Source organism: Oncorhynchus nerka, linkage group LG27, assembly GCF_034236695.1.
Source record: "Oncorhynchus nerka isolate Pitt River linkage group LG27, Oner_Uvic_2.0, whole genome shotgun sequence".
NCBI lineage: Eukaryota > Metazoa > Chordata > Actinopteri > Salmoniformes > Salmonidae > Oncorhynchus > Oncorhynchus nerka.
In genome coordinates this window covers 52833569-52857995 of record NC_088422.1, presented here as the reverse complement: position 1 = coordinate 52857995, position 24427 = coordinate 52833569, and the positions used below count along the sequence as shown (strand labels likewise).

General features: G+C 42.7%; 1 protein-coding gene across 2 annotated transcripts in view; it reads right to left on the bottom strand.

Moving 5' to 3' along the window:
- si:dkey-220o5.5 (actin filament-associated protein 1-like 2) overlaps nt 1-24427 on the bottom strand; it is a 117069-nt gene that overhangs the window by 38321 nt on the left and 54321 nt on the right. For both annotated transcript variants that reach the window (XM_029638603.1, XM_065011777.1), the window contains 2 exons: nt 20013-20096; nt 19794-19876 (listed from right to left, as the gene is read on the bottom strand). In XM_029638603.1, the coding sequence (XP_029494463.1) occupies nt 19794-19876; nt 20013-20096 (167 nt within the window). The remainder of the gene's footprint in view (nt 1-19793; nt 19877-20012; nt 20097-24427) is intronic.

Genomic DNA, 24427 nt, shown 5'->3' with positions numbered 1-24427 from the left:
CGACCAGTCGACTAAATGGGGTCAGCCTTACTTCGCACGCTAATAGAATACATACAAGTAATTGCCAAAATAAAGGAAACACGTTGTCACGCCCTGGCCATAGAGAGGTTTGACTGATTTCTGTATTTTAACTGTAACTCAGAAAAATATTTGAAATGGTTGCATGTTGCATTTATATTTTTGTTCAGTATAGTTGAATCCATCTGCATTTCATACATGTATTCACAGGTAAATGCTAATTGAAGCTTTCTAAAATTATTAATATAATTCAAGTTTAAAATCAGAAAATGTATTTCATTTTTGATTTGCATATGATAGCCACATTATTGACACCTTGACACTGAAATGTTCCTGCTAATATTTATATTTTTGGAGGGAAAATATTTGCTTATAAATATTGATTTCATTCACATATCTCCATTTCCACCATGAATCGGAAACTGAGGAAACTCCTGGCTATTGCGGCAATCTATCAATTGTGGAACCTATAATGACGGCGCTCCATGTGGGTTCAACCCATCCTGATATCCCGTAGCCGGTATGGAGAATACCATCATCTGGTGCAGGAGCTGCGGTTTGACGATGTGTTGTTCCAGGGCTATTTCAGGCTTGATAAAGCCCAGTTCGATGACCTGCTGTCCAGGATGGGACCTCGTAATGCAAGCACAGACACAAAATTTGCAAGAGCAGACACGACAAAAGAGCTGAACATCTCGCCATTTGTCTGAGGTAAATATTGTCAATCAATTCTAGAATCCTGACAAGTTATTATCAATTGATAAATATATAATGAGTAAGACAATAGCCTCTATGAATAGATCAGAACAACAACAAAAAGCATTGTAAAGCTAAATGTTTCATAGCCTACATTGAACACATTCTTTATGGGAATTACAGTGCATTCAGAAACTATTCAGACCCCTTGACTTTTTCCACAATTTGTTATGTCACATCCTTGTTCTAAAATGGATTTAAATAAAAACAAGTCCTCATTAATTTACACAAAGCGAAAACAGGTTTTAAGATTTTTTTGCAAATTTATTGAAAATGAGAAACAGAAATACCTTATTTACATAATTATTCAGACCCTTTACCATGAGACTTTTCAGCGGCAGGGACTGGGAGACTCTTCAGGATTGGGGTAAAGATGAACGGAGCAAAGTACAGAGATCCTTGATGAAAACCTGCTCCCCTTGAGTGCTTAGGACCTCAGACTGGAGCAAAGTTTCACTTTCCAACAGGGCAACGACCCTAAGCACACAGCCAAGACAATGCAGGAGTGGCTTTGGGACAAGTCTCTGAATGTCCTTGAGTGTCTCAGCCAGAGCCCAGACTTGAACCCGATCTAACATCTCTGGAGAGACCTGAAAATAGCTGTGCAGCGACGTTCCCCATCCAACCTGACAGAGCTTGAGAAGACCTCCAGAGAAGAATGGGAGAAACTCCCCAAATACAGGTGTGCCAAGCCTGTAGCGTCATACCCAAGAAGACTCAAGGCTGTAATCGCTGCCAAAGGTGCTTCAACGAACTTCCGCACTGAGCTAAAGGGTAGAGATACCGCTTTCAAGGAGCGGGACTCTAACCCAGAAGTTTATAAGAAACCCCGCTATGCCCTCCAACAAACCATCAAACAGGTAAAGCGTCAATACAGGACCAAGATTGAATCGTACTACACCGGCTCAGACGCTCGTCGGATGTGGCAGGGCTTGCAAACCATTACAGACTACAAAGGGATGCACAGCCGCAAGCTGCCCAGTGACACAAGCCTATCAGACAAACTAAATTACTTCTATGCTCGCTCCGAGGCAAGTAACGCTGAAACATGCATGACAGCATCAGCTGTTTTGGATGACTGTGTGATCACGCTCTCCATAGCCAATTTCAGTAAGACCTTTAAACAGGTCAACATTCACAAGGCCGAAGGGCCGGACAGATTACCAGGACTTGTACTCCAAGCATGCGCTAACCAACTGGCAAGTGTCTTCACTGACATTTTCAACCTCTCCCTGTCTGAGTCTGTAATATCAACATGTTTCAAGCAGACCACCATAGTCCATTTGCCCAAGAACACGAAGGTAACCTGCCTAAATAACTACCAACCTGTAGTACTCACATCTGTAGCCATGAAGTACTTTGAAAGGCTGGTCACGGCCCACATCAACACCATTATCCCAGAAACCCTAGACCCACTCCAATTTGGATACCGCCCCAACAGATCCACAGATGAAGCAATCTCTTTTGCACTCCACACTTCCCTTTCACACCTGGACAAAAGGAACACCTATGAGAGAATGCTATTCATTGACTACAGCTCAGCGTTCAACATCATAGTACCCTCAAAGCTCATCACTAAGCTAAGGACCCTGTGACTAAACACCTCCCTCTGCAACTGGATCCTGGACTTCCTGACGGGCCGCCCCCAGGTGGTAAGGGTAGGTAACACCACATCCGCCATGCAGATTCTCAAAACGGGGGCCCGTCAGGGGTGCGTGCTCAGTCCCCTCCTATACTCCCTGTTCACTCATGACTGGACTGCCAGGCACAACTCCAACACCATCATTAACTTCTTATGGCTGCAGGCGCAGTATTTTTATTTTTTATTTTACCTTTATTTAACCAGGTAGGCTAGTTGAGAACAAGTTCTCATTTGCAAGATAAAGCATAGCAGTGTGAACAGACAACACAGAGTTACACATGGAGTAAACAATTAACAAGTCAATAACACAGTAGGAAAAAAAAAAAAAAAAAAAAAAAAGGGGAGTCTATATACATTGTGTGCAAAAGGCATGAGGTAGGCGAATAATTACAATTTTGCAGATTAACACTGGAGTGATAAATGATCAGATGGTCATGTACAGGTAGAGATATTGGTGTGCAAAAGAGCAGAAAAGTAAATACATAAAAACAGTATGGGGATGAGGTAGGTAAAAATGGGTGGGCTATTTGCCGATAGACTATGTACAGCTGCAGCGATCGGTTAGCTGCTCAGATAGCAGATGTTTGAAGTTGGTGAGGGAGATAAAAGTCTCCAACTTCAGCGATTTTTGCAATTCGTTCCAGTCACAGGCAGCAGAGAACTGGAACGAAAGGCGGCCAAATGAGGTGTTGGCTTTAGGGTAGATGACATCGCCGAAGTCGAGGATCGGTAGGATAGTCAGTGTTACTAGGGTAAGTTTGGCGGCGTGAGTGAAGGAGGCTTTGTTGCGGAATAGAAAGCCGACTCTTGATTTGATTTTCGATTGGAGATGTTTGATATGAGTCTGGAAGGAGAGTTTACAGTCTAGCCAGACACCTAGGTACTTATAGATGTCCACATATTCAAGGTTGGAACCATCCAGGGTGGTGATGCTGGTCAGGCATGCGAGTGCAGGCAGCGAACGGTTGAAAAGCATGCATTTGGTTTTACTAGCGTTTAAGAGCAGTTGGAGGCCACGGAAGGAGTGTTGTATGGCATTGAAGCTCGTTTGGAGGTTAGATAGCACAGTGTCCAATGACGGGCCGGAAGTATATAGAATGGTGTCGTCTGCGTAGAGGTGGATCAGGGAATCGCCCGCAGCAAGAGCAACATCATTGATATATACAGAAAAAAGAGTCGGCCCGAGGATCGAACCCTGTGGCACCCCCATAGAGACTTCCAGAGGACCGGACAGCATGCCCTCCGATTTGACACACTGAACTCTGCTGCAAAGTAATTGGTGAACCAGGCAAGGCAGTCATCCGAAAAACCGAGGCTACTGAGTCTGCCGATAAGAATATGGTGATTGACCGAGTCGAAAGCCTTGGCAAGGGTAGCTTGGATGAAAAGGTGCCCAGAGTAAACGGCCAGCTCCTCAGTCTCAGTTGCTAATATATGCATATTATTATTAGTATTGGATAGAAAACACTCTAAAGTTTCCAAAACTGTCAAAATATTATCTGTGAGTATAACAGAACTGATATTGCAGGCGAAACCCTGAGTAAAATCAAACCAGGAAGTGGCTTGTATTTTGAAAACTCCATGTTCCATAGCCTGCCTTTGCTCCATTTCCTATCGCTTCCTCAAGGTGTCAACAGTCTTGAGACATAGTTTCACGCTTTTATTTTGAAAAAATGAGCGAGAACGATAACATCGCGTCATTGTATGGCCGGGTGCCATCAGCGTTTTGTATGCATAACAGAGTTTTGGCTGCCATTGCCTTTCCCTCTCCTACTAATAAAGACAGTTGCGGTTGATATTTAATTGATTATATATTTTAAAAACAACCTGAGGATTGATTATAAAAAAACGTTTGACAGGTTTCTGTGGACATTACGGAAACTATTTGGAATTTGTCTGCGTTGTCGTGACCGATCTTTCCTGTGGATTTCTGAACATAACGCGGCAAACAAACGGAGGTATTTTGGATATAAAAATAATCTTTATGGAACAAAAAGAACATTTATTGTGTAACTGGGAGTCTCGTGAGTGAAAACGATTAATTTGATTGCTTTTCTGATTTTCGTGGCCATGCTACTTCATGCTAAATGTACATAATGTTTTGTCAGGTGATTCGTAAACTTACACAAACGCTTGGATTGCTTTCGCTGTAAAGCATATTTTCTAAATCTGACACGACAGGTGGATTAACAAAAGGCTACGCTGTGTTTTCCTATATTGCACTTGTGATTTCATGAATATAAATATTTTTAGTAATATTGTTTGAATGTGGCGCTATGCAATTCAGCGGTTGTTGATGACAATTATCCCGTTAACGGGATTGCAGCCATAACAAGTTAAGTTTGCTGATGACACAACAGTGGTAGGCCTGATCACCGACAACGATGAGACAGCCTTGGAGGAGGTCAGAGACCTGGCCGTGTGGTGCCAGGACAACAACCTCTCCCTCAACGTGATCAAGACAAAGGAGATGATTGTGGACTACAGAAAAAGGAGGACCGAGCAAGGACCCATTTTCATCTATGGGGCTGTAGTGGAGCAGGCTGAGAGCTTCAAGTTCCTTGGTGTCCACATCACCAACAAACTGTCATGCTCCAAGCACACCAAGACAGTCGCGAAGGGGCCACGACAAAACCTATTCCCCCTCAGGAGACTGAAAAGATTTGGCATGGGTCCTCAGATCCTCAAAAAGTTATACAGCGGCACCATCGAGAGCATCCTGACTGGTTGCATTACTGCTTGGTATGGCAATTGCTTGGCATCTGACCGCAAGGCACTACAGAGGATAGTGCGTAGGGGCCAGTACATCACTGGGGCCAAGCTTCTTGACATCCAGGATCTCTATACCAGGCGGTGTCAGAGGAAGGCCCTAAAAATTGTCAAAGACTCCAGCCACCCTAGTCATAGACTGTTCTATCTCCTACCGCACGGCATGCAATACCAGAGCGCCAAGTCTAGGTCCAAAAGGCTTCTCAACAGGTGCTACTCTCAAGCCATACGACTCATGAACACCTGAACATAATCAAATGGCTACCCAGACTATTTGCATTGCCCCCCCTCCTCTTTTACACTGCTGCTATTCTCTGTTTATTATCTATGCATAGTCACTTTAACTCGACCTACATGTACAGAAAGGAGTCTATAGATATAGGATATTTTGCCTTTAAATGATTGTGCTGTAGCACAAAGTGTTTCCACTACATTCAGCTGAGCTCTAAACCTCCTCTTGGAAGTAAATGAGGAAATGAAATGTAAATGTAATTTGAAGATATAAAAAAAATATATATTGGCACATTGAATTCACTGCAGAGCTCTTGAAAGGATTTCAGTGTAGTGGTTTTCTGATGAAATAGGTCTGAAAAGGTCCTGATTCCTAGAGTATGCCAAAGATTAAAGTTGGCATCATTCAGGGCTTTTGGCAAGTCTGGGTTGCATACTATAGGGGAGTGAGAACATATTTGGGAGGAAATGCCCAGGTATTTCTTTACAGTCCCTCCACGCTAGTAGGGTGCTCTAAATCACAAAGGTTTTGGCTATGTTGCCCACTTCACTAAAGTTATTAATGAATATAATTGAGTTTAGGAGCAATGAACCACGGGATTGGGCTTCTATCTGAATCCACGTTGAGTCTTTTTGTGATCCATGTTAGCATGTTGCGGATTTGGGAAGGCCAGTAGTACAATTGAAGGGAGGGAAGGGCAAGACCACCCTTAGATTCAGGTTTTGAAAGAGTGGAGAACTTGATCCTAGGTTTTTTATTGCCCCATATAAATTTGGCTGATGCTTTGGTTAGTTGTTTTGAAAAAGGAAATCGGGAGATAAATAGTTCAATCTAGGGAGGATGTTCATATGGATGACATGAATTCTTCCGACTAAGCTAATTGGGAGGGAGATCCAGGTTTGGAGATCGTTCTTGATTCGATCCAGGAGTGGAAGATAATTTTCCTTGAAAAGGCTATTCAGATCTGGTGTTGAAACCCCTGTGTTTTCCATTGGAATGGACAGTGTGTCTTCATAGAGCTAGTGAGTGTAAGATTGAGAGGGCAAACAGTGGATTTCTTAAAAGTTATCTTATATTCTGAAAACTTAGCATACTGAGCAATTGTGTCTAAAATGGGAGGGATTTCTCAGGGTTGGATATGTAGAGCAAGACATCATCCGCATAGAGAGAAATCTGCAGAAACACCCATAATACTTGGATTGCTCCTTATCAACTCTGACAGAGGCTCCACCCCCAATAAGTAGAGCAGGGGGGACAGCGAGCACCCTTGTCTTGTGCCCCGTCCCAAAGGGAATCTGTCAGAGTTCAGGGCGTTAATAGTCACCATGGCATTTGGATGAGAGTATAGGAACTTAATCCATTTAATAAAGTTTGGGCCCATATTGAACTTTTCTAAGACTGAGAACAGAAAGCTCCACTCCATCCTGTCAAACCCCTTCTCAGCATCCAGGGAAGCCAGCAGGACAGGGCTCTTCTGTGTGTTTACTTGATCAATAATATCAAAAAGACGGAGAATGTTATCAGAAGAGTACCTGTCTCTAATAAATACAGTTTGGTCCACTTTTATTATTTTGGGAAGAAGAGTGTTTAGTCTTTTGGCGAGCAATTTGGTAATTATTTTGTAGTCGAAATTCAACAAGCTTATGGGCCGGAAGGACGAGCAGGATAGAGGGTCCTTGTCTTTTTTGAGCAACACTGTAATGTGAGCTGTGTGCATAGAGTCTGGGAGAGCTCCGTTTTTGCAAAAATCATCCAGCATTGGCATGAAAATAGGGCTAAGCTGGGGCCAAAAAGCTTTGTAAAACTCTCTGGGGAATCCATCTGGGCCTGGGGACTCACTAGGTGGCATGGAGGTAATTGTCTCCAGGAGTGAAGGGGGAGTTGAGATCTTCTTGGTCGGTCTCTGATAGTTTAGGTAGCGAGATTCCCTCTAAGAAGGAATGGTGTTCTGCCTCCGTATGTTTTCTCTCAGAAGTATATAGTTTGCAGTAAAAATCATGAAAAGTTCAATTGATCTTTTTTGGGTCATGTGACCTCGTCCTCTGCTGTTCGGATAGCCATGATTGTACGCTCTGACTGCTCTTTTTTTGTTTCAAATATTTTTATTAAACACACACAAGAATGGTGTATAGGTATACATGACAGGTATACAATTCTTATCTAAACATAAAAGAGCATACAGGAACAACAAGACCCAGAGTTCTGGGTGCAGAACAAATAATACAAAACACGACATACAAAACAAGGACACGTAGAAAGAAAGAGGGAAGATGTCCCCCTACCCCCCCATCCCCTATCCCCCCCCCTCCCAACTGCTCGGGTGGTAGGGCCAGCACACGCTGCCCAAAGGTAGATTAAAATATTACAATTGAGAGTGCGTTAATAAGTACAAATTCACAGCGCCGACTCGTCCAAGTAGGAGAGGAAAGGCTGCCAGATTTTATCAAAAGTTGATCATTTATTGTTCAGAATATATCTAATTCTTTCTAAGTGTACAGTGTTTGCCAATTCACTGAGCCATAATTTGGTAGAGGGCGCTTCCCTCCTTTTCCAAAACAACAAGATTAGTTTTTTTGCCGAGATGAGACCATACGAGATTAGTTGTTTTTGGGGGTTGGTTAATCCGTTTAGGGACTCAGATACTCCCAGGATTATCAGAAGCGGGTCTGGATCTATTGAAGTCTCCAAAACTTCAGAGAGGATCCTAAAAATTCCACACCAATAACCATGCAAGCTAGAGCATAGGGCAAAGCAGTGGAGTAGTGTACCCTGCGTAGCCTGACATTTATCACATGTAGGGGATGTGTCAGGAAATATCCTATGCAGTTTCGTTTTGGAATAGTGTAATCTGTGTAATACCTTGAATTGTATGAGACGATGTCTGGAATTAATGGAGCATGTGTGGATATACTCCAAGCTCTCTTCCCAGTCTGCCACTGAGATGTCAGTCCCTAGTTCTTCCTCCCATTTTGCCTTGATGGCATCAGTAGAAGGTGTGCTAACAGATTGAAAAGCATCATATAGACGCGATATCAGTTTATCTGAGGTGGGGCATATTTTTATGCATCCGTCAAACATGGAAGGTTTAGCATTCCCAAATGTTGGGAGGTGTTTTCTAACGTAGTCTCTAATTTGTAGGTATCTGAAAAAATTACTTCTGGGAAGATTATAAGTTTCCCTCAGCAGCTCAAAGGAAGCAAAGGTCCCTTCTATGTATAAATCCCCTATGGTACTTATCCCCAACTCTCCCCATCGCTCAAAGGTGTTATCAAGGTTAGAAGGGGCAAAGGAGGGATTCCTGGCGACAGGGAGCATGAATGACATTGGTCTGAGCTCAAAGTGGACTTTAATTTGCTTCCAGATTCGGACTGTGCTATGTATTATAAGATTGTTACAATAAAGTGACATCTCCAGATTGACAGGCGACAAAATCACAGCGCCAATAGAGAAGGGGTGACACTCCTCACGCTCCATACTAAGCCAGCTGGGTGCCGGGAGTACGTCATCCAACAGAAACGTAACAATGCGGAGGTTAGCGGCCCAGTAATAAAATATAAAATTTGGGAGAGACAATCCTCCTTCCATCTTGGATTTACAGAGGTGTTTTTTACCTATCCTGTGTGTTTTATAATCCCAGATGAAAGGATTGATAATTGAGTCCAGTTGTTTATGAAAGGATTTAGGTATGAATACTGGGATGTTCTGATATAACATATAAAGCAGTTGAGCAGTTGTGGGAGGAAGACCATTTTAATGGCATTAATTCTTCCGAGCAGAGAAATTGGGAGAGTTCTCCAAAATAGTATGTTTGCTTTGAGTTTTTGTATCAGAGAGGGGAAATTCTCTTTAAATAGTAAGGAGTATTGTTTGGTAACTACAATTCCTAGGTAGGTAAATTTTTCTCCTTAAATGGGAGATGTTCTAGCCAGGAGGTATTTTGCGACCGTATGGGCATTAATTCACTCTTGTTCCAATTTATTCTGTATCCCGAGAAGGTACCAAACAAATTGATCACATCAAGAATAGCTGGGATACTAGCCTGGGGTTCTGTTACATAGAGGAGGATGTCATCTGCGTATAGGGAGATCTTATTTAGAGTATCTTTAGTATTATAGCCGTGTATTGCTGCATGAGATCTAATCGTCTGAGCGAGCGGTTCGATAATTAGGGCGAAGAGCATAGGCGACAGCGCACAACCCTGCCTTGTCCCCCTGTTGAGGTTAAATCGGGGCGACAATGATTGGTTAGTGAGTATTCTGGCACAGGGGTTCCTATATAAAAGCTGGATCCAATTTATGAACCTCTGAATCTCCAATATTAAATTTCTGTAGGACCTTGAATAGATAGGGCCACTCAACTTGGTCAAAGGCCTTTTCGGCGTCAAGAGATATGACGGCAAGGTCCACGTTGGGTAACCTCTGAGAATACATAATATTGAAGAGGCGCCTGAGATTGAAGAATGAGTTTCTGTTAGGGATAAAGCCGGTCTGATCCGAATGGACCAATTTGCCAATTAAAGTGCTAAGCCTGTTAGCCAGAGTTTTTGCTAAAATCTTTTGGTCTGTATTAAGGAGAGATATTGGTCTGTATGACCCTACCTCTTCTGGATCTTTACCCTTCTTATGTATAACTGTAATGAACGCTTCGTCCAAAGTAGAAGGGAGAGCTCCATCCTCATTGGCCTGAATCAACATTTTGTGCAGATAGGGGGAGAGCATGTTGCTGAATGTTTTATAGAATTCACCAGGGTATCCATCTGGGCCCGGGGTCTTGCCACTCTTTAGAGATTTAATTGTTTCTCGGATTTCATCAAGAGATATTTCCTTATTCAGGAAGTTAGAATCTTCCTGGTTCAAGAAGGAAGATTACAGTCCTCCAAAAATGTTTGCATAATTAAGGGGTTAGGATCCGCTTTAGATGTATATAGAGTCTCATAAAACTGCCGGAATCTGTCATTGATGTCTTTGGGGGAAGAGAGTAATTCCCCAGATGCAGATTTAACCCTGTGAATCATTTGGTCACTCACATTTTTTCGAAGTTGTCTGGCGAGTAATTTGTGTGGTTTGTCACCAAACTCAAAATATTTTTGCTTGGCATAGAGAAAAGATTTAGCAATTTTAGCTGAGAGAATCTGATTATATTCAAATTTTAAAGAGGTAATTTTTTTTATGTTTCTCCATAGATGGGTGGCTAGCATTCTCCCTATCCAGTAAGTGAATTTGTCCCTCTAGTTCTTCCAGTTTTCCTCTGTTTTGCCTACTCCTGGCAGCCTGAAAGGAGATGATACAGCCTCTCAGATAAGCCTTCAGTGTTTCCCACAATAATGCTGGGGAGGTCTCTGTGTTGTCGTTGGTATCAAAGAAAAATTTAATTTGGTCTTTAAGATATTCACAGAATGTTGGTTCTGTGAGGAGCTGAGGATTCAACCTCCAGACCCTCTCGTTTGGTACAATGTCACCCAATCTCAGGGAGAAGGTGAGTGGACTGTGGTCCGAGATTATAATATCATGATACCTCATGTTACAGGTATAGGGGAGTAGTCTAGCATCCAACAAAAAGTAGTCAATTCGAGTGTAAACCTTGTGAACATGAGAGTAAAAGGAGTATTCCCTACCCGTAGGGTTAGCGATCCTCCATATATCAAATAAGTTTGAATTTTTTATGTAGGTATTCAAGAATTCGCTTGAATAGGAGGTAGGGGTTCGCCGGGTAGAGGATCTATCCAAATATTGGTCTAGCACACAGTTAAGGTCCCCTCCAATGACCAGGTTAGTATGGGAGATATCTGGAATCAGGGCAAGGACTCTTTTGAAAAAAGAGGGGTTGTCAATGTTTGGCCCATAGATATTTAGTAGAGTTACTGAGGTAGAGTGGATTTCTCCTATTGCGATCACATACCGACCCTCTTTATCCGCAATAGTGGTTTTATGTAGAAAGGGAATTCCTTTCCGTACCAGAATCGCTGTGCCTCTCGTTTTGGCAGAGAAGTTACACTTGCCCCACCCACCTACACTTAAGTCTGCTATGAGAGTTATTCTTCAGATGGGTTTCTTGCAAAAATATAATATCAGACGAGAGTGCTTTCAAGTGGGCTAGGACCTTGCCCCTCTTAATTGGTTCGTTTAAACCCTTGACATTCCAGGAAGTGAATGTAAGCCCCGCCCTCCTCTCGTTTGTAGTTCCTATGGTGGCCTGCATACCATGTAACTTGATAAAAAGGTAAGAAAGCACACCAAACCATCACGATCAGCATATGTAGCACCTACACCCGAGCAGTATCCAACCCACCCCTCCCCCCCTGCAAGCACCTTTACTTCCCACCCTGTTCCCCTAATTTCCCCAACACTTACCCCTCCCATCAACCCACATTTAACAGGCATGTACAAACAGGAGAGAAAAAAAAGGAAAAATAAAAATAATAAACACATTGTCTGGCCGATGCCAAAAAAGCATGGCACGACCTCGAACAAGAGGTAAAACAAAAATAAAATCCCAACTATACGTTCACCTCTCACTATCCTAGAACTTCTACTAACATATGAACTGAGGAGGCTCCCGCGAGTTAAGTGTTCAGTTAGCATCTAATAAACCTAAACCGAATAAGTTGCAACTTAAACATATTGCGCATTTAACCTCTTCCCTCTACTCGGGACGCTTGCGTCCCAACTAGAGCTCTGGAAATGCAAATGTGCTACGCTAAATGCTAATAGTATTAGTTAAAACTCAAAAGTTCATTAAAATACACATGCAGGGTATCGAATTAAAGCTACACTCATTGTGAATCCAGGCAACAAGTCAGATTTTTAAAATGCTTTTCGGCGACAGCATGAGAAGCTATTATCTGATAGCATGCACCAATACACTACAACACAAAAGCACAGCAGGGGACGTAAACAAAATAATTAGCATTTCGGCGTTACACAAACCGCACAATAAATAGAAAACAGTCATTACCTTTCACCATCTTCTTTGTTGGCACTCCTAGATGTCCCATAAACACTATTGGGTCTTTATTTCGATTAAATCGGGCCATATAAAGCCAAGATATCGTTATATGTAGACTGTGTGATAAATGAAAAAAACAGCGATTTCACAACGTAACGTAATTTTTTTAAATTCAAAAAGTAGACGATAAACTATCACAAAACACTTCGAAATACGTTTGTAATGCTACTTTAGGTATTAGTAAACGTTAATAAGCGATAAAAATCATCATGAGGCGATGTAAAAATCATTAGCTGTCGTCTTGGAAAAAAATTCACGAGAGAGCTCTTCCAAATGATCTGGGCGGAGACTGGAGGTAAGTGGTTCCCCTGTTTCGGTTCAACCAAGAATCAAAGATGATTCAATTCACAAGACTCTAGACAACATGGGGATGCTGTGGGAGTTGAATGCTCGGTCTTATCTAATTCGGCTCACTGTGAACAATTGCTGAAAGTGGCGCAAGGATATTTATTTCCATTTTCTGTGATCAGGTTTTCCTGCGCTTTCCGATGTAACGCACGTTATGTTATAGCCACAGACGTGATTTAACCAGTTTTAAAAACGTCCGAGTGTTTCCTATCCACACATTCTAACCATATGAACGTACTATATTCCTGGCATGAGTAGCAGGGCGCTGAAATGTTGCGCGATTTTTAACAAAATGTTCAAAAAAGTAGAGGGTAGGAGCAACAAGTTAAGCGTCATCCTGGGTCAATCCCAGAGATAAGCAAGATATAGCCTCAAGATAATATTGCTAAGCACTGCCGGTCAAAAAATAAACCATCCGCAACCGACCTAGTCAGCCGTACCTTTACATACTGTGGGTCAGGAGATCGGAACAAGGATTTGTTAAATTAAACGTTCCCCCCATAAAAAAAAATATGTTTAATAAGTAAAAATATATACCTTATATATATATATACATACACATACATACATACACATACACACATATATATATATATACATATACACATACATACACACATACATACACACACACACACACACACACATATATATACATACATACACACACATACACATACCTATATATACATATATATACATACACACACACACACATCCATACATATACATGTATGTATACATACCCACACAAAAAAATCATATATAAAAAAATATATATTTAAAGAATATGTATATACATCCATATGCACACATACACATACAAACATTCATACCCCAGAATAACAATCTACACTGATTTAAAATATACACATACATAATACTAAAATGCTAAGAGAAAATAGTAATAAAGTACAAATAGTAATTATATTTACGCACACCTACACATACATAAGCACTACAGAGGGCTGGTGGGACTCTAGTCGGGAGAGAGGCCCACGGCCAGACAAAGGCAGAACGGCACAAAACATCAACTTGCTAACCAGGCGTCTGCCCCCTCCCAACCATCACCCCCAGTCCCCTGCAAGCAATAAATAAATGGTATGGTAGTAAGAGTGATGTAAGGATTGTAAAATAAATAACGAAACAAAACAAAAGTGGGGGAATATAAGTATATCCGTCCGAAGGTGTCAGTGATCAAACCTGGAAGTAAAAAATATGCATTGCTGAGCACAGCCGGGATGAAAGTGAATTTAACGTTAAATGAGAGCTCTGACCGCCATCCATTGGTCTGCTCAGCGTCTTACATGCTCGGTAGCCCTTGTTGAGCCCGTTTAATACATTTTCACCCAATATGGTATAGTATGGATTCGAGTCCATGAGCAGACCCTAACACGCACTAACAAGGCACTCTAACCTGTACGGGGGATTGGTGTATATCCCCGGATAAACTTCTCTGCGTCCAAAACCGAGGAGAGACAAATCTTCTCACCGGAAGGCGGGGTAATTCTTAGTCTTGCAGGGAAGAGTAAGGCTGGGCGAAGATGGAGTTTGTAGAGTTTGGTCATGACATCTCTGTAGTCGGCGCGATGCTTTGCCACATCGGGCGCATAATCCTCATAGACACGGAATGGATGCCCTTTATGTGACAGGTTGCCCCTCATTCGAGCTTCACGCAGGATAAGATCCTTGGTCTTGAAACTGTGACAACAGATTATTACTGGGCGAGGACGTTGGCCCGGTCCAGGCACTGGGACAAGGGAGCGATGTGCGCGGTCCAGCTGGGGATCCGAATCCAAAACATCCGATCCCATTGCATCCTTCAATAGCTTGGCGAAGAAGTCAGTAGGGCGAGAGCCTGCCTCTATCCCCTCTGCCAGACCAACAACGCGAAGGTTATTTATTTGGTGGACCTGGATCGGCCCTCCAGGTCCACCACTTTCACAGAAAGCCTCTGCACAGTATCCTGCAATGACGAGCATAGCTTCTCTAACTCGTCGATCCTACCAGCGTTGAATTCAGAAGCTTTCTCAAGGTCCACAATACTCTGGCCATGCGAAGCGACCGTTCGAATGACGCTCTCGATTTTGGTGTCCAGCTCAGCAATAGTGGCCTTAAGATCCTCAGCTATAGCAACACGTAGCTCCCCCAAAGCACAGGTAAGTTCTGTAAGTGTCACATTGTTGCATGTGCCTCCTGCCAAGTCTGTCTCGTTGTTTAGTGGGGAGTAGGCCTCCGCTGTGGATTTATTGTCCTTTGGTCGCTTATTACTCTGCATTTTCATATAAAAAGTTACAATCTTGTATTAGAAAGAAACGTTTGTTGTAAAAAGTGCCATAAAGTAGGTTAAATTAGATTATTTCGCAAAAAAGTTGCAGGAGCCTCTCACGCACAGCCGTTCACTCCAACATGCTAGCTCCGCCTCGACTGCTCTTTTTTTTATTGGTAAGCAAGCAATTTACACAGCATTTGCTAAACTCATGGTATTTCAGTTTAGTAAAGAATGTTTTTTTTTTTATCTCCCGACTATAGTCCAAGTTCAGTTTGGCTTTGGCTGCTTTAAGTTGACTCTAGGAGGTGCTCTCTGGGGATAGTTTATTTACTTTTTTACAGTTCCAGCTCCCTCTCAAGATCTAGCATGTGTGCTTCCATTGCTTTTTTCTTAGAGGAAGCATATACAATTAGATTACCTCTTAGTATGGCTTTGGCAGCTTCCCACATTGTGGCCGGAGAAACAGGAGAGTCTTTGTTGTCTTGTGTGTAGTTGTCTATCCATGTAGTTACCAATGTATGGAACGCTTCATTTGATAACATGGAGGTGTTGAATTTCCAGCTCTTTGACCTCTGAATATTTTTGCAGAGGTCAAAGCGGAGGTGGACAAAGGCGTGATCTGAAAGTGCTATGGGTTCGATTGTACACGTGGCTGAATTTTTGAAAATCTTTGGGATAAAAATGTAATCTATACGGGAGTAGGTGTTATGGACATTAGAGTAGTATGTATATTCCATAGATGAGCTATTAGTCTCTCTCCAGATATCTATCAGTCCCATCTCTTTAGTAAGAGAGTTCAACATCTTTGCAGATCTAGGATTTGTGGAGGGGATTTGAGATTATTTGTCCAGGGTTGGGTTGAGGGTACAATTAATATCTCCAGCCAGCACTCCAACGGAAACACAATGCTCATTGAGCAGGGATATCATTTTTGACATGAAAGCAGTAGTATCTGTGTTAGGGGCATATATGTTTAAGATAGTAATTGGTTGCCCATACAGTGACCCAGTTATCAAAATAAATCACCCCTCCGGATCAGAAATGTTTTGGTAAATTATGAATGGAACATTCTTATGGATAAGTATGGCTGTACCTCTACTGTTTGACTTGAAAGATGAGAAATACACCTGTCCCACCCAAGCTCTGCGGAGTTTGGCATGTTCGGCATCACAGAGGTGTGTCTCTTGTAATAGCGCAATGTCTGTTTTTACCTTTTTTAGAGCACATAGTATCTTTTTCTGTTTTATTGCATGACCTAGACCATGGCAGATCCATGTCAGTAGATTTAAGGTACTAGTCATCATAATCAAACAGTAATCGAACTCTAGTGCAAGTCATCTCTGGGTAAAGGTGGATAATAGTTACAGCTGCTATCACATAAAATTAAAATAAATGGTGTGCATAAAAGAACCATCTCTGAACAGCCCAGCCGAGTTCCCAAACAACTCGACACATCCCGTTGGATCTATTACCCCCACGCTCAGTCTCAATTCTGTGTTCCGAATTAACAAAAGAAACCGAGAACAGTTAGCAACGCACAACATCTCCCCCTCCCCACCAAAGAAATGCTTCATCCTCTCCGAGTGACAACGTAGCCCCCGCCCAGACCACATTAAAAACGAGGAAGGAAATAAAATCAATAGCCCAGCCTACATATAGCTCCTCCAAAGGACATAGGGCTAATCGTTTGGACCAAATAAAACAGAAATGTTGGGGCAAATCCTGAAGAGGGATCTATAGGATAAGTCGTTCGTTTTTATTAAAACGTAATATCAACAGGATAAGGCCATAGGCATAAAATTGACACATTGAGCTTCTCGTTAGGTCTGTAAATGTGTCGTAATCGACAGCCTATGAATGGTGGAGGCTTATGTGACAATGATAACTACAAATAATAATATTAATAATAATAAAAAAATGGGAAATAAAAGTAGGCTGAAACGTTAGTAGGCCTAGGTTAGGCTATAGAGCCTATCCCTCTCAGCTAAAAGAAAATAAATATAAATTAGAAGGCTATAATGACATCTTTGGATGGTCTTTGGATGGCGGCTATTTGTTTGTCTTACCTCCTTTAGTAATAACAGTAATCGCTTTTAGTCATTGGTCCATTTCTCAGTGACCAGGATTGTCCTTCAAAAAACATTTTCTTGCTCCTGGCTAATGGTGCTAGCTTTTTCTGAAGCTAGCTGTTTCTTGGAGGCTTTTTCCTCCGCTAATGCTTGAGTCCGGGTAAAAAAATGTACCTGCAATGTCGCCTTTTGTAGCCGTCATGACATTTTGATTAAAGCTAAAGGAGTTTCAACTTGAAGTGGAGGTAAGATTAAGAATTGGAAACTACTTGTGTGGAGCTCTTAGTTCATGCGGCCATCTCGTTCAAGGGTCACATGATCCCCTTTCTTTTTTTTAAAGTTATTTTTTAAATAATAGCACATTTATTTTAAATTGTATTTTTTCTTACCCCTTTTTCTCCGCAATTTTGTTGTATCCCATTTGGTAGTTACAGTCTTGTCTCATCGCTGCAACTCCCGTACGGACTCGGGAGAGGCGAAGGTCGAGAGCTGTGCGTCCTCCGAAAAAACCCAACCAAACCGCATTGCTTCTTGACAATGCCCACTTAACACGGAAGCCTGCCACACCAATGTGTCGGAGGAAACACCATACACCTAGTGACTGTGTCAGCATGCACTGTGTCAGGCCTGCCACAGGAGTCGCTAGTGCGCGATGGGACAAGGGGAGGCCAAATGGGGATAGGGGAGGCCAAACCCTCCCCTATCCCGGACAATGCTGGGACAATTGTGCGCTGCCCATTGAGTCTCCCGGTCGCGGCCGGCTGCGACAGAACCTGGACTCGAACCCAGAATCTCTAGTGGCATAGCTAGCACTGCGATGCTGTGCCTTAGACCACTGCGCCACTCGGGACACCCTCACCTTTTCATTATAACGTTGGAGGAAATATGTTCCAATATTATATTCCTATTCTTTTTTTAGGGGGTACATCAGCTTTAATATTGCAGGTAGAATGTAGCTTCCATCAATGTAATTGTCTGCATCACTTCCAATCCCCCATATATTTTTTGGCAAATACGTTCCTATAGTGTTTGAGGAACTTGTTTGCTGGCCTCATAAATGCTAGCTAGTATTTCGCTACGAAAGTGAAAGAGAGTCTTAAGTGGATTTGCGAGAGAATTATGGGCAGAGTTTGATGGTAAACACAGCAGCCTCCTATGGGTTCTTCAAAAGTGCTCTTTCTCTTGGGGTTCTGGTCCGACTTCCTGCCTGTGTGTGTGTGCATTAGTGTGTCTGTGAGTGCGTGCGTCCACAGAGTGGAAGGCTACCGCTGAGCTCATGGTCTCCGGGGGGTTCTGACTCAGACCGTCGGACTTCCTCCTCTCTTCTTCTGTGTGGGTATTCTATCACTCCATCTCGTAGACAAATGTAATTGCGACATGAACATCCACTTCCTCTACTCTGGCTCCATCTCCACCAATGGCATCATTGATGAAGAGGAGATGGCCTCACGCATAAACAGAGCATTTCCTCTTTCGCTGATACTACCCCTGGTTCCCTCAACTGTTCATTCCCACTTTGATCCTCAGCATAAACCCTGATTATGAATCCCCATGCTGGGATTCTCTGTGAACCTGTCAATAGGCCGGAGGAGGCCGTAGGAACAGAGTTCCATACAGCAGAGGAGAAGGGAGGCTCAGTTTACAGTGTCTGAGCTGATTATCTCTGGAGTAGGCTACACCCTTTCTGTTGTCTATTTTGGGTTGCTCCCCCTGCCAACTTGAAAAAGCCCCGTTCGAGGCAGTAGCGTGCCCTCTGACCTTTTGTACTCCTCAACCCTCGACGAGACATGCCTGGACCTCACCAAACCTCAGCCGGGCCAGGGACTCTCTCATTAGCAGCCCACATCACAGACTGCCACCCCCTTCCTCCCCCTCGTTCCCCTCATGCCCCTCAGCTACTAATGCTGCATGGCCTAGCACTTTCCCTTGTCATTATGTTCACTTGCTCTAGCAAAGGCCCTGTAAAGAAATGCTGTCACTGGATCTTTACCTCCCTGCTGCAACTTTCTCTCCCAGTCATCTGAAGAGGAGCACAGGACCCAGAGTATCTTCGTCCCACCTGAATTTACTCCCAACATTCAAAAATGTCTGCCGCGTCACATAATCAAAACGGTTAACTAGTGCTGCAGATATTTTTTTGTGGCACAATAACAGTTCTCTGAATTTAGAAAGCAACCTATTCTTACAATGTCACACAGGCATGTGTTTCCCTTTTAGTTGAAATATTTTATAAAGCAGGCCAAATGAGTCCTGTGAATGTTCGTCTCACATTCTTGTGTGATAAAAGCACACTAAATTGTACCTGAGGCAGCTAATTACAACATCTCAGGACTCCAACAACAAGACACCCCTTTTCACATATCTGTCCCAACACAGTTGAGCAGCCCTATCTTAAATGGCCAAATGTCCAGTTGATTTCAAATGCAATGGAAAAAAATATCACAAAACCAAAGATACACATCATCAACTATAATGTATCACATATACCCAAAATATCCTGGCAACTGTGTAGCTCTGGCCAAGCTCATTAGTGCACATTTTTGTTTTGAATCCAGTCACTAAACAAATTGGTGAATCATTTTGTCTATCGAGTTCAATACAGGGAGTTAGTGGAGGAATGTGCACTAACGCCCTGGACCAGAGCTAGCAACAGCCATGGCAGGTGTAATGATAAGCACTTACCCCTTTCCGTAGCCATTCGGTAGAGGCAGAGGACAAGGTCTCCTCGGCTGAGTCCGGGTCTGGTCCTGACTGGAACAGACCAACTGGGGGTAAAGGTCACAGCCAGGTCACAGGTTAAATGTCAGATATCACAGGAAATTGCACCTGTATCACCTCCACCTCAATAAAACAGTGACAAAATCAAATGCACATACTGAGGAGAGAAATGCATTCATGTACCTGTGCCTGACAGCTGGGTTTCCCTGAGATCATTGCTTGGGGACCCTGATGGACAGCTCATGATCATATACTCAGCATCCTCAACTGGAACACAGGAATACAGACACACAAAATATCTCAATGGATGGGTCATCAGATCTAAGTCCTACTTCTGGTCAGATGTTTCCAAAATATGTCAGTATCCAGAATTCCAGCTATTCAAGACTCTATTTGACAGTTTGTTCATAGTTTTTGGGCCATATACTGAACAAATGTATGGTGCATGGATTCCTCCTTATTAACCTTGTGTAGCACCATGTGATAAATCATCCACATATTTTTATTCTTCAGGCAAACATGGGCCTGTCTCTTAAAATGATAAAACAGACATATGTTGCATCCCAAACAGCACCCTATTTGCTTTATAGTGCACTATTTTGCTCCACATGGGACAATGAACCTACATGTAAAGTGCCAAGTGAAAGTCTACACACCACTTGCACAGTCTTCACATTTTCTGCCTTAAAATATTATCAAAAAATTATAGTTTTCTACAGATCTTCACAACGGTCTGTAAAAAAAAATATCTTTAGACATGTACTTTTCTTAAATGTAGTTTTGTGATTGACTTAAACAAGAAAATTGCATTTGAAAAAGGTCAATATTTGCTATGAGCCAATGGGGTAACTTAGGTAACCACAGGTTGTTTTCCCCACAGGCTATTGAGCCCCACAGTGGACACGTCAAAATTCCCATAAAACCTAGCGGTCAAACACAGAAATGGTTCCAATCGTTTTTTCACCATTCATTTTATCCATTGTGGATTTTAGAAACACTTCAAACATTGTTATGAATTTTATATTAGAATATATAATGTGCAAAAACTCATATCATATCTCATTAACCCAGCATCAATAATCCAGCACCCAGCATAAATAGCCCAGCAGTTTTTAAAGAAAGCAATCCAACTAAGTGACCCAGTTTGGTCAACCAAACAACCCAGCATTATTAGTGTAATATGGAGTGAATGCAATGTTGTTAATCCTTTTTTATTTTCAATGATTGTGCTTGCTTGTCACTGGCAAGGACTGGGGAGTTTGTTATGCTTAAAAGAAACATGCCCAGGTAAAAAGTTACAGGAAAACCCACATCAGTATTCTGAAAACCTAACCCTGGGATAGGGATTTATTTTTCCACGGGACAATAACACATATGTTTATGCAAACAAAACACCAGAATGGCTTTCCAAGAGGTGTTGAATGTTCCTGACAGTCTCAGCCCTGACTTAAAACTGCTTAAAAAATCAAAGACAAGGTGTAATATTGCTGTTCATTAGTGATTCCCAACCAAATTTATGGAGCTTGAGCAATTTGACGAAAAAGTTTTGTTGCCTTAAGAGTTGTGCAAAATTGGTAGAATCGTATTCCAAATGATTCACAGTTTTAATGTACGGAACCCCTTAAGGGACAACTAGAAAACAATTATTTTGTGTTCCCCCGCAAAATGTTTTGCGTTCCCTTACAAAAATGTATTGTGTTCCATTGCACAATGTTTTGCATTCCCTCGCAAAAAGCTCCCTCCCTCGCAAAAAGTTAGTTAGCTATTAACCTCGTACCCAGGCTATTATTGTCTTGTAATTTCACAATTAGTTGGCTTGTATGATTATATAATTTCTAGCACAGCCAACTATCTAGATAGCAAGCTATATGAATGATGCACTGAAATGATCTACTCGAGGGGATCACTATGGTAGCTAGCTATGGCTATTCTCAAGAACAAGTAAGCAAGCCCCTTTCTGAGAAGCATGTCCGGCTGATCAAGCATTCTACTCAATGCATTCTCAATGAGCGCTGATTTCATCAAAAGTTCATTACAGTGGCTTGGGAATTCAATGACATTTCAAAAGGAGGCAAATAATGAATTGATTGATAAGTTTGGTACCAAGAGTGACTTTAGATGCAGTATAACGTTAGCTAGCAAGCTAAGACCGAGGGGAGACCCCCGGATTTTAGCTAGCTAACGTAAGCATTGCTAGCTATTTTTTACTAACTTTACTAGCTATTAACTGTAATGACGACATTACCATTTGTCTCAAGTAAATGTGACGAGATCATAATGATGGCTAAGTTCTTTCCTACTAATGTTGAATTTATTATGGATAAATGAATAAACAATATCCCCATTTTAAATAGAATTGTATCTTGGTAAACTTATACTTTGTTTTATAAGTGATTGACATTATGAGTTCATAAGAAGGGATTGTGTGACAGGACAAGGAGTAATAAAAAGTTAATGAATACCATTCCAACTAGGCAGAAACAAATGGGTTGGGGACTGAGTAAACACATAAGGTCGTTAGCCTATGGTTGACCCAACTGAAACTTAAGGCAGTGAGTGCATTCCTAGGGTTTCTGTTAATTAAAACGGTCAGTTCAGTGGTGATCGATAATGTTGAGGGGTCAAAAGTTATCTGGGAGTGTGTTAGTAAGTTAGAATGAACTTTTCACCTTACTTTGTCCCGGTCGAGAGGAGGGGATTCTGTTAAAGCAGTGAAATGACGTCATGATCTGTATATAAACTGCTGCACGTGTTTAAGTGGTAGCGCGCTCCGAGAATAAATTCTATTACCTATTATTTAAAGACTGGTCTGCGTCTATTTTATGCAAAGAAGAAATCTTACAAATTCTCATAAAATAGAGTAAGGGCTTTCAATTGATGAAAGCACATTGGCATAATTAAATTATAATAACAACTAAACATTTTGTCATGGTTCCACCTGTCACCAGAGGGCGGCATAGACCGTCCTAGAGACATTAATGACACTCAGGTGTGTCCTATTTACTCATTATGATTTCCCTGTTAGAAGAGGTGTGTTTTCTATTGTCCTTTGCAGAAGCTTGAATTGTTCACCGTGCGTTGTTGTTTCCTGGGGGAGTTTGAGACTTAGTGTTTGTTGTTTTTTCAAGTGTACTGTGATCCTGTGGCTACCGTTTCTCAGTAAAGTATTACGTTTATCCTTAACCACTGATTCCTCGTCTGGTCTCTTCTCTGCACCTGGGTCCAACCTCACCACGTCACAGCAAGCTTCTGCCTCAACATGGACCCAGCAGAGATCACCCACATCCAGAATGCTACAACCCACCAAGGAGCACTGCTGGGGTGGCAGCAAGAACAACTCTCCCAAATATCAGAGACCCTCCGGGAACTTACAGATTCCCTCCAACCAAGGCCCAACCCCAACACAAGGAGGAGCCAATGCCCAAGTCTCATCGCCCAGTGCTACAGGCGTCACCATAGTTCCTCCAGGGAACCTGCACCGGGACCCAAGATCCCAGCCCCTGAGCGGTATGACGGCCACCCAGGAGGATGCAAGTGATTCCGCCTATAGTCCTCCTCGTTCCACACCGATCATGCCATGATCGACTACATCATCTCTCTACTCTTGGGCAAGGCCCTGGCGTGGGCAATGGTGGTGTGGGAGCAGCCACCATCCTGCAGCTCCATATTATCCTTCACTACTGAGTTGCGACAAGTTTTCAATCACCCAATTGGTGGAAGAGAAATGGCAAACAGACTGTTCAACCTCCGCCAAAGGGTCAGAGCAGTCTTCGATCATTGAGTTCTGCACCCTTGCCGACGAGAGTGGGTGGAATACTGAGACACTGGTCACCGCTTTCCACCAGGGTCTGTCTAACTCCATCAAGGATGAACTGGCCGCTCGGGAACTGGGAGAGGACCTCGAGTCCCTGATAACGCTAGCCATCAGGGTTGACAACCGCATCCGAGAACGTGTGAGACAGCGCCTTTTTGACACCACCACCGTATCCCGGTTTCCAGAGCACCCCAAACTCAGCACACATCTGAGCCCACAGGAACGTGACAGGTGAATGCGCGACGGCTGGTGCCTCTACTGCGGAGGGCTCGGCCATCTCCGTTCTACATGCCCAGAGTTGACGGGAAATGCCGGGGCTCGCTAGGACAAGGGGAGACCCTGACGAGCTATGCAGTTGCACCCCAGCTACCCGGTCAATGTCTGACACTACCCGCAACCCTCCATTTGGACAACCGTCAGCACCACATTCAATCCTTCATGGACTCCGGGGCCATGAATAATAATAATAATTTCATCGACCAAGACATCGCCAAAGAATTACAAATCCCCTGCATGAAATGTCCCATCCCTCTGCAGATTCAAGCCCTCGATGGACGCCCCATCGGCTCCGGCCAGGTGGAATATCAGACCAAGGCCATTCTACTGCAGGTTGGAGTGAACCACTCAGAGACTTAGTTTTAAAAAAAAATCATTGCTCCTGAGAACCCCCTTATCCTAGGGTACCCCTGGCTAGTGCTACATAATCCACTATTCTCCTGGTCCACGGGACACCTACTAGACTGGGGTAAGAACTGCCAGACTAAATGCCCAAGACCCCCACCAA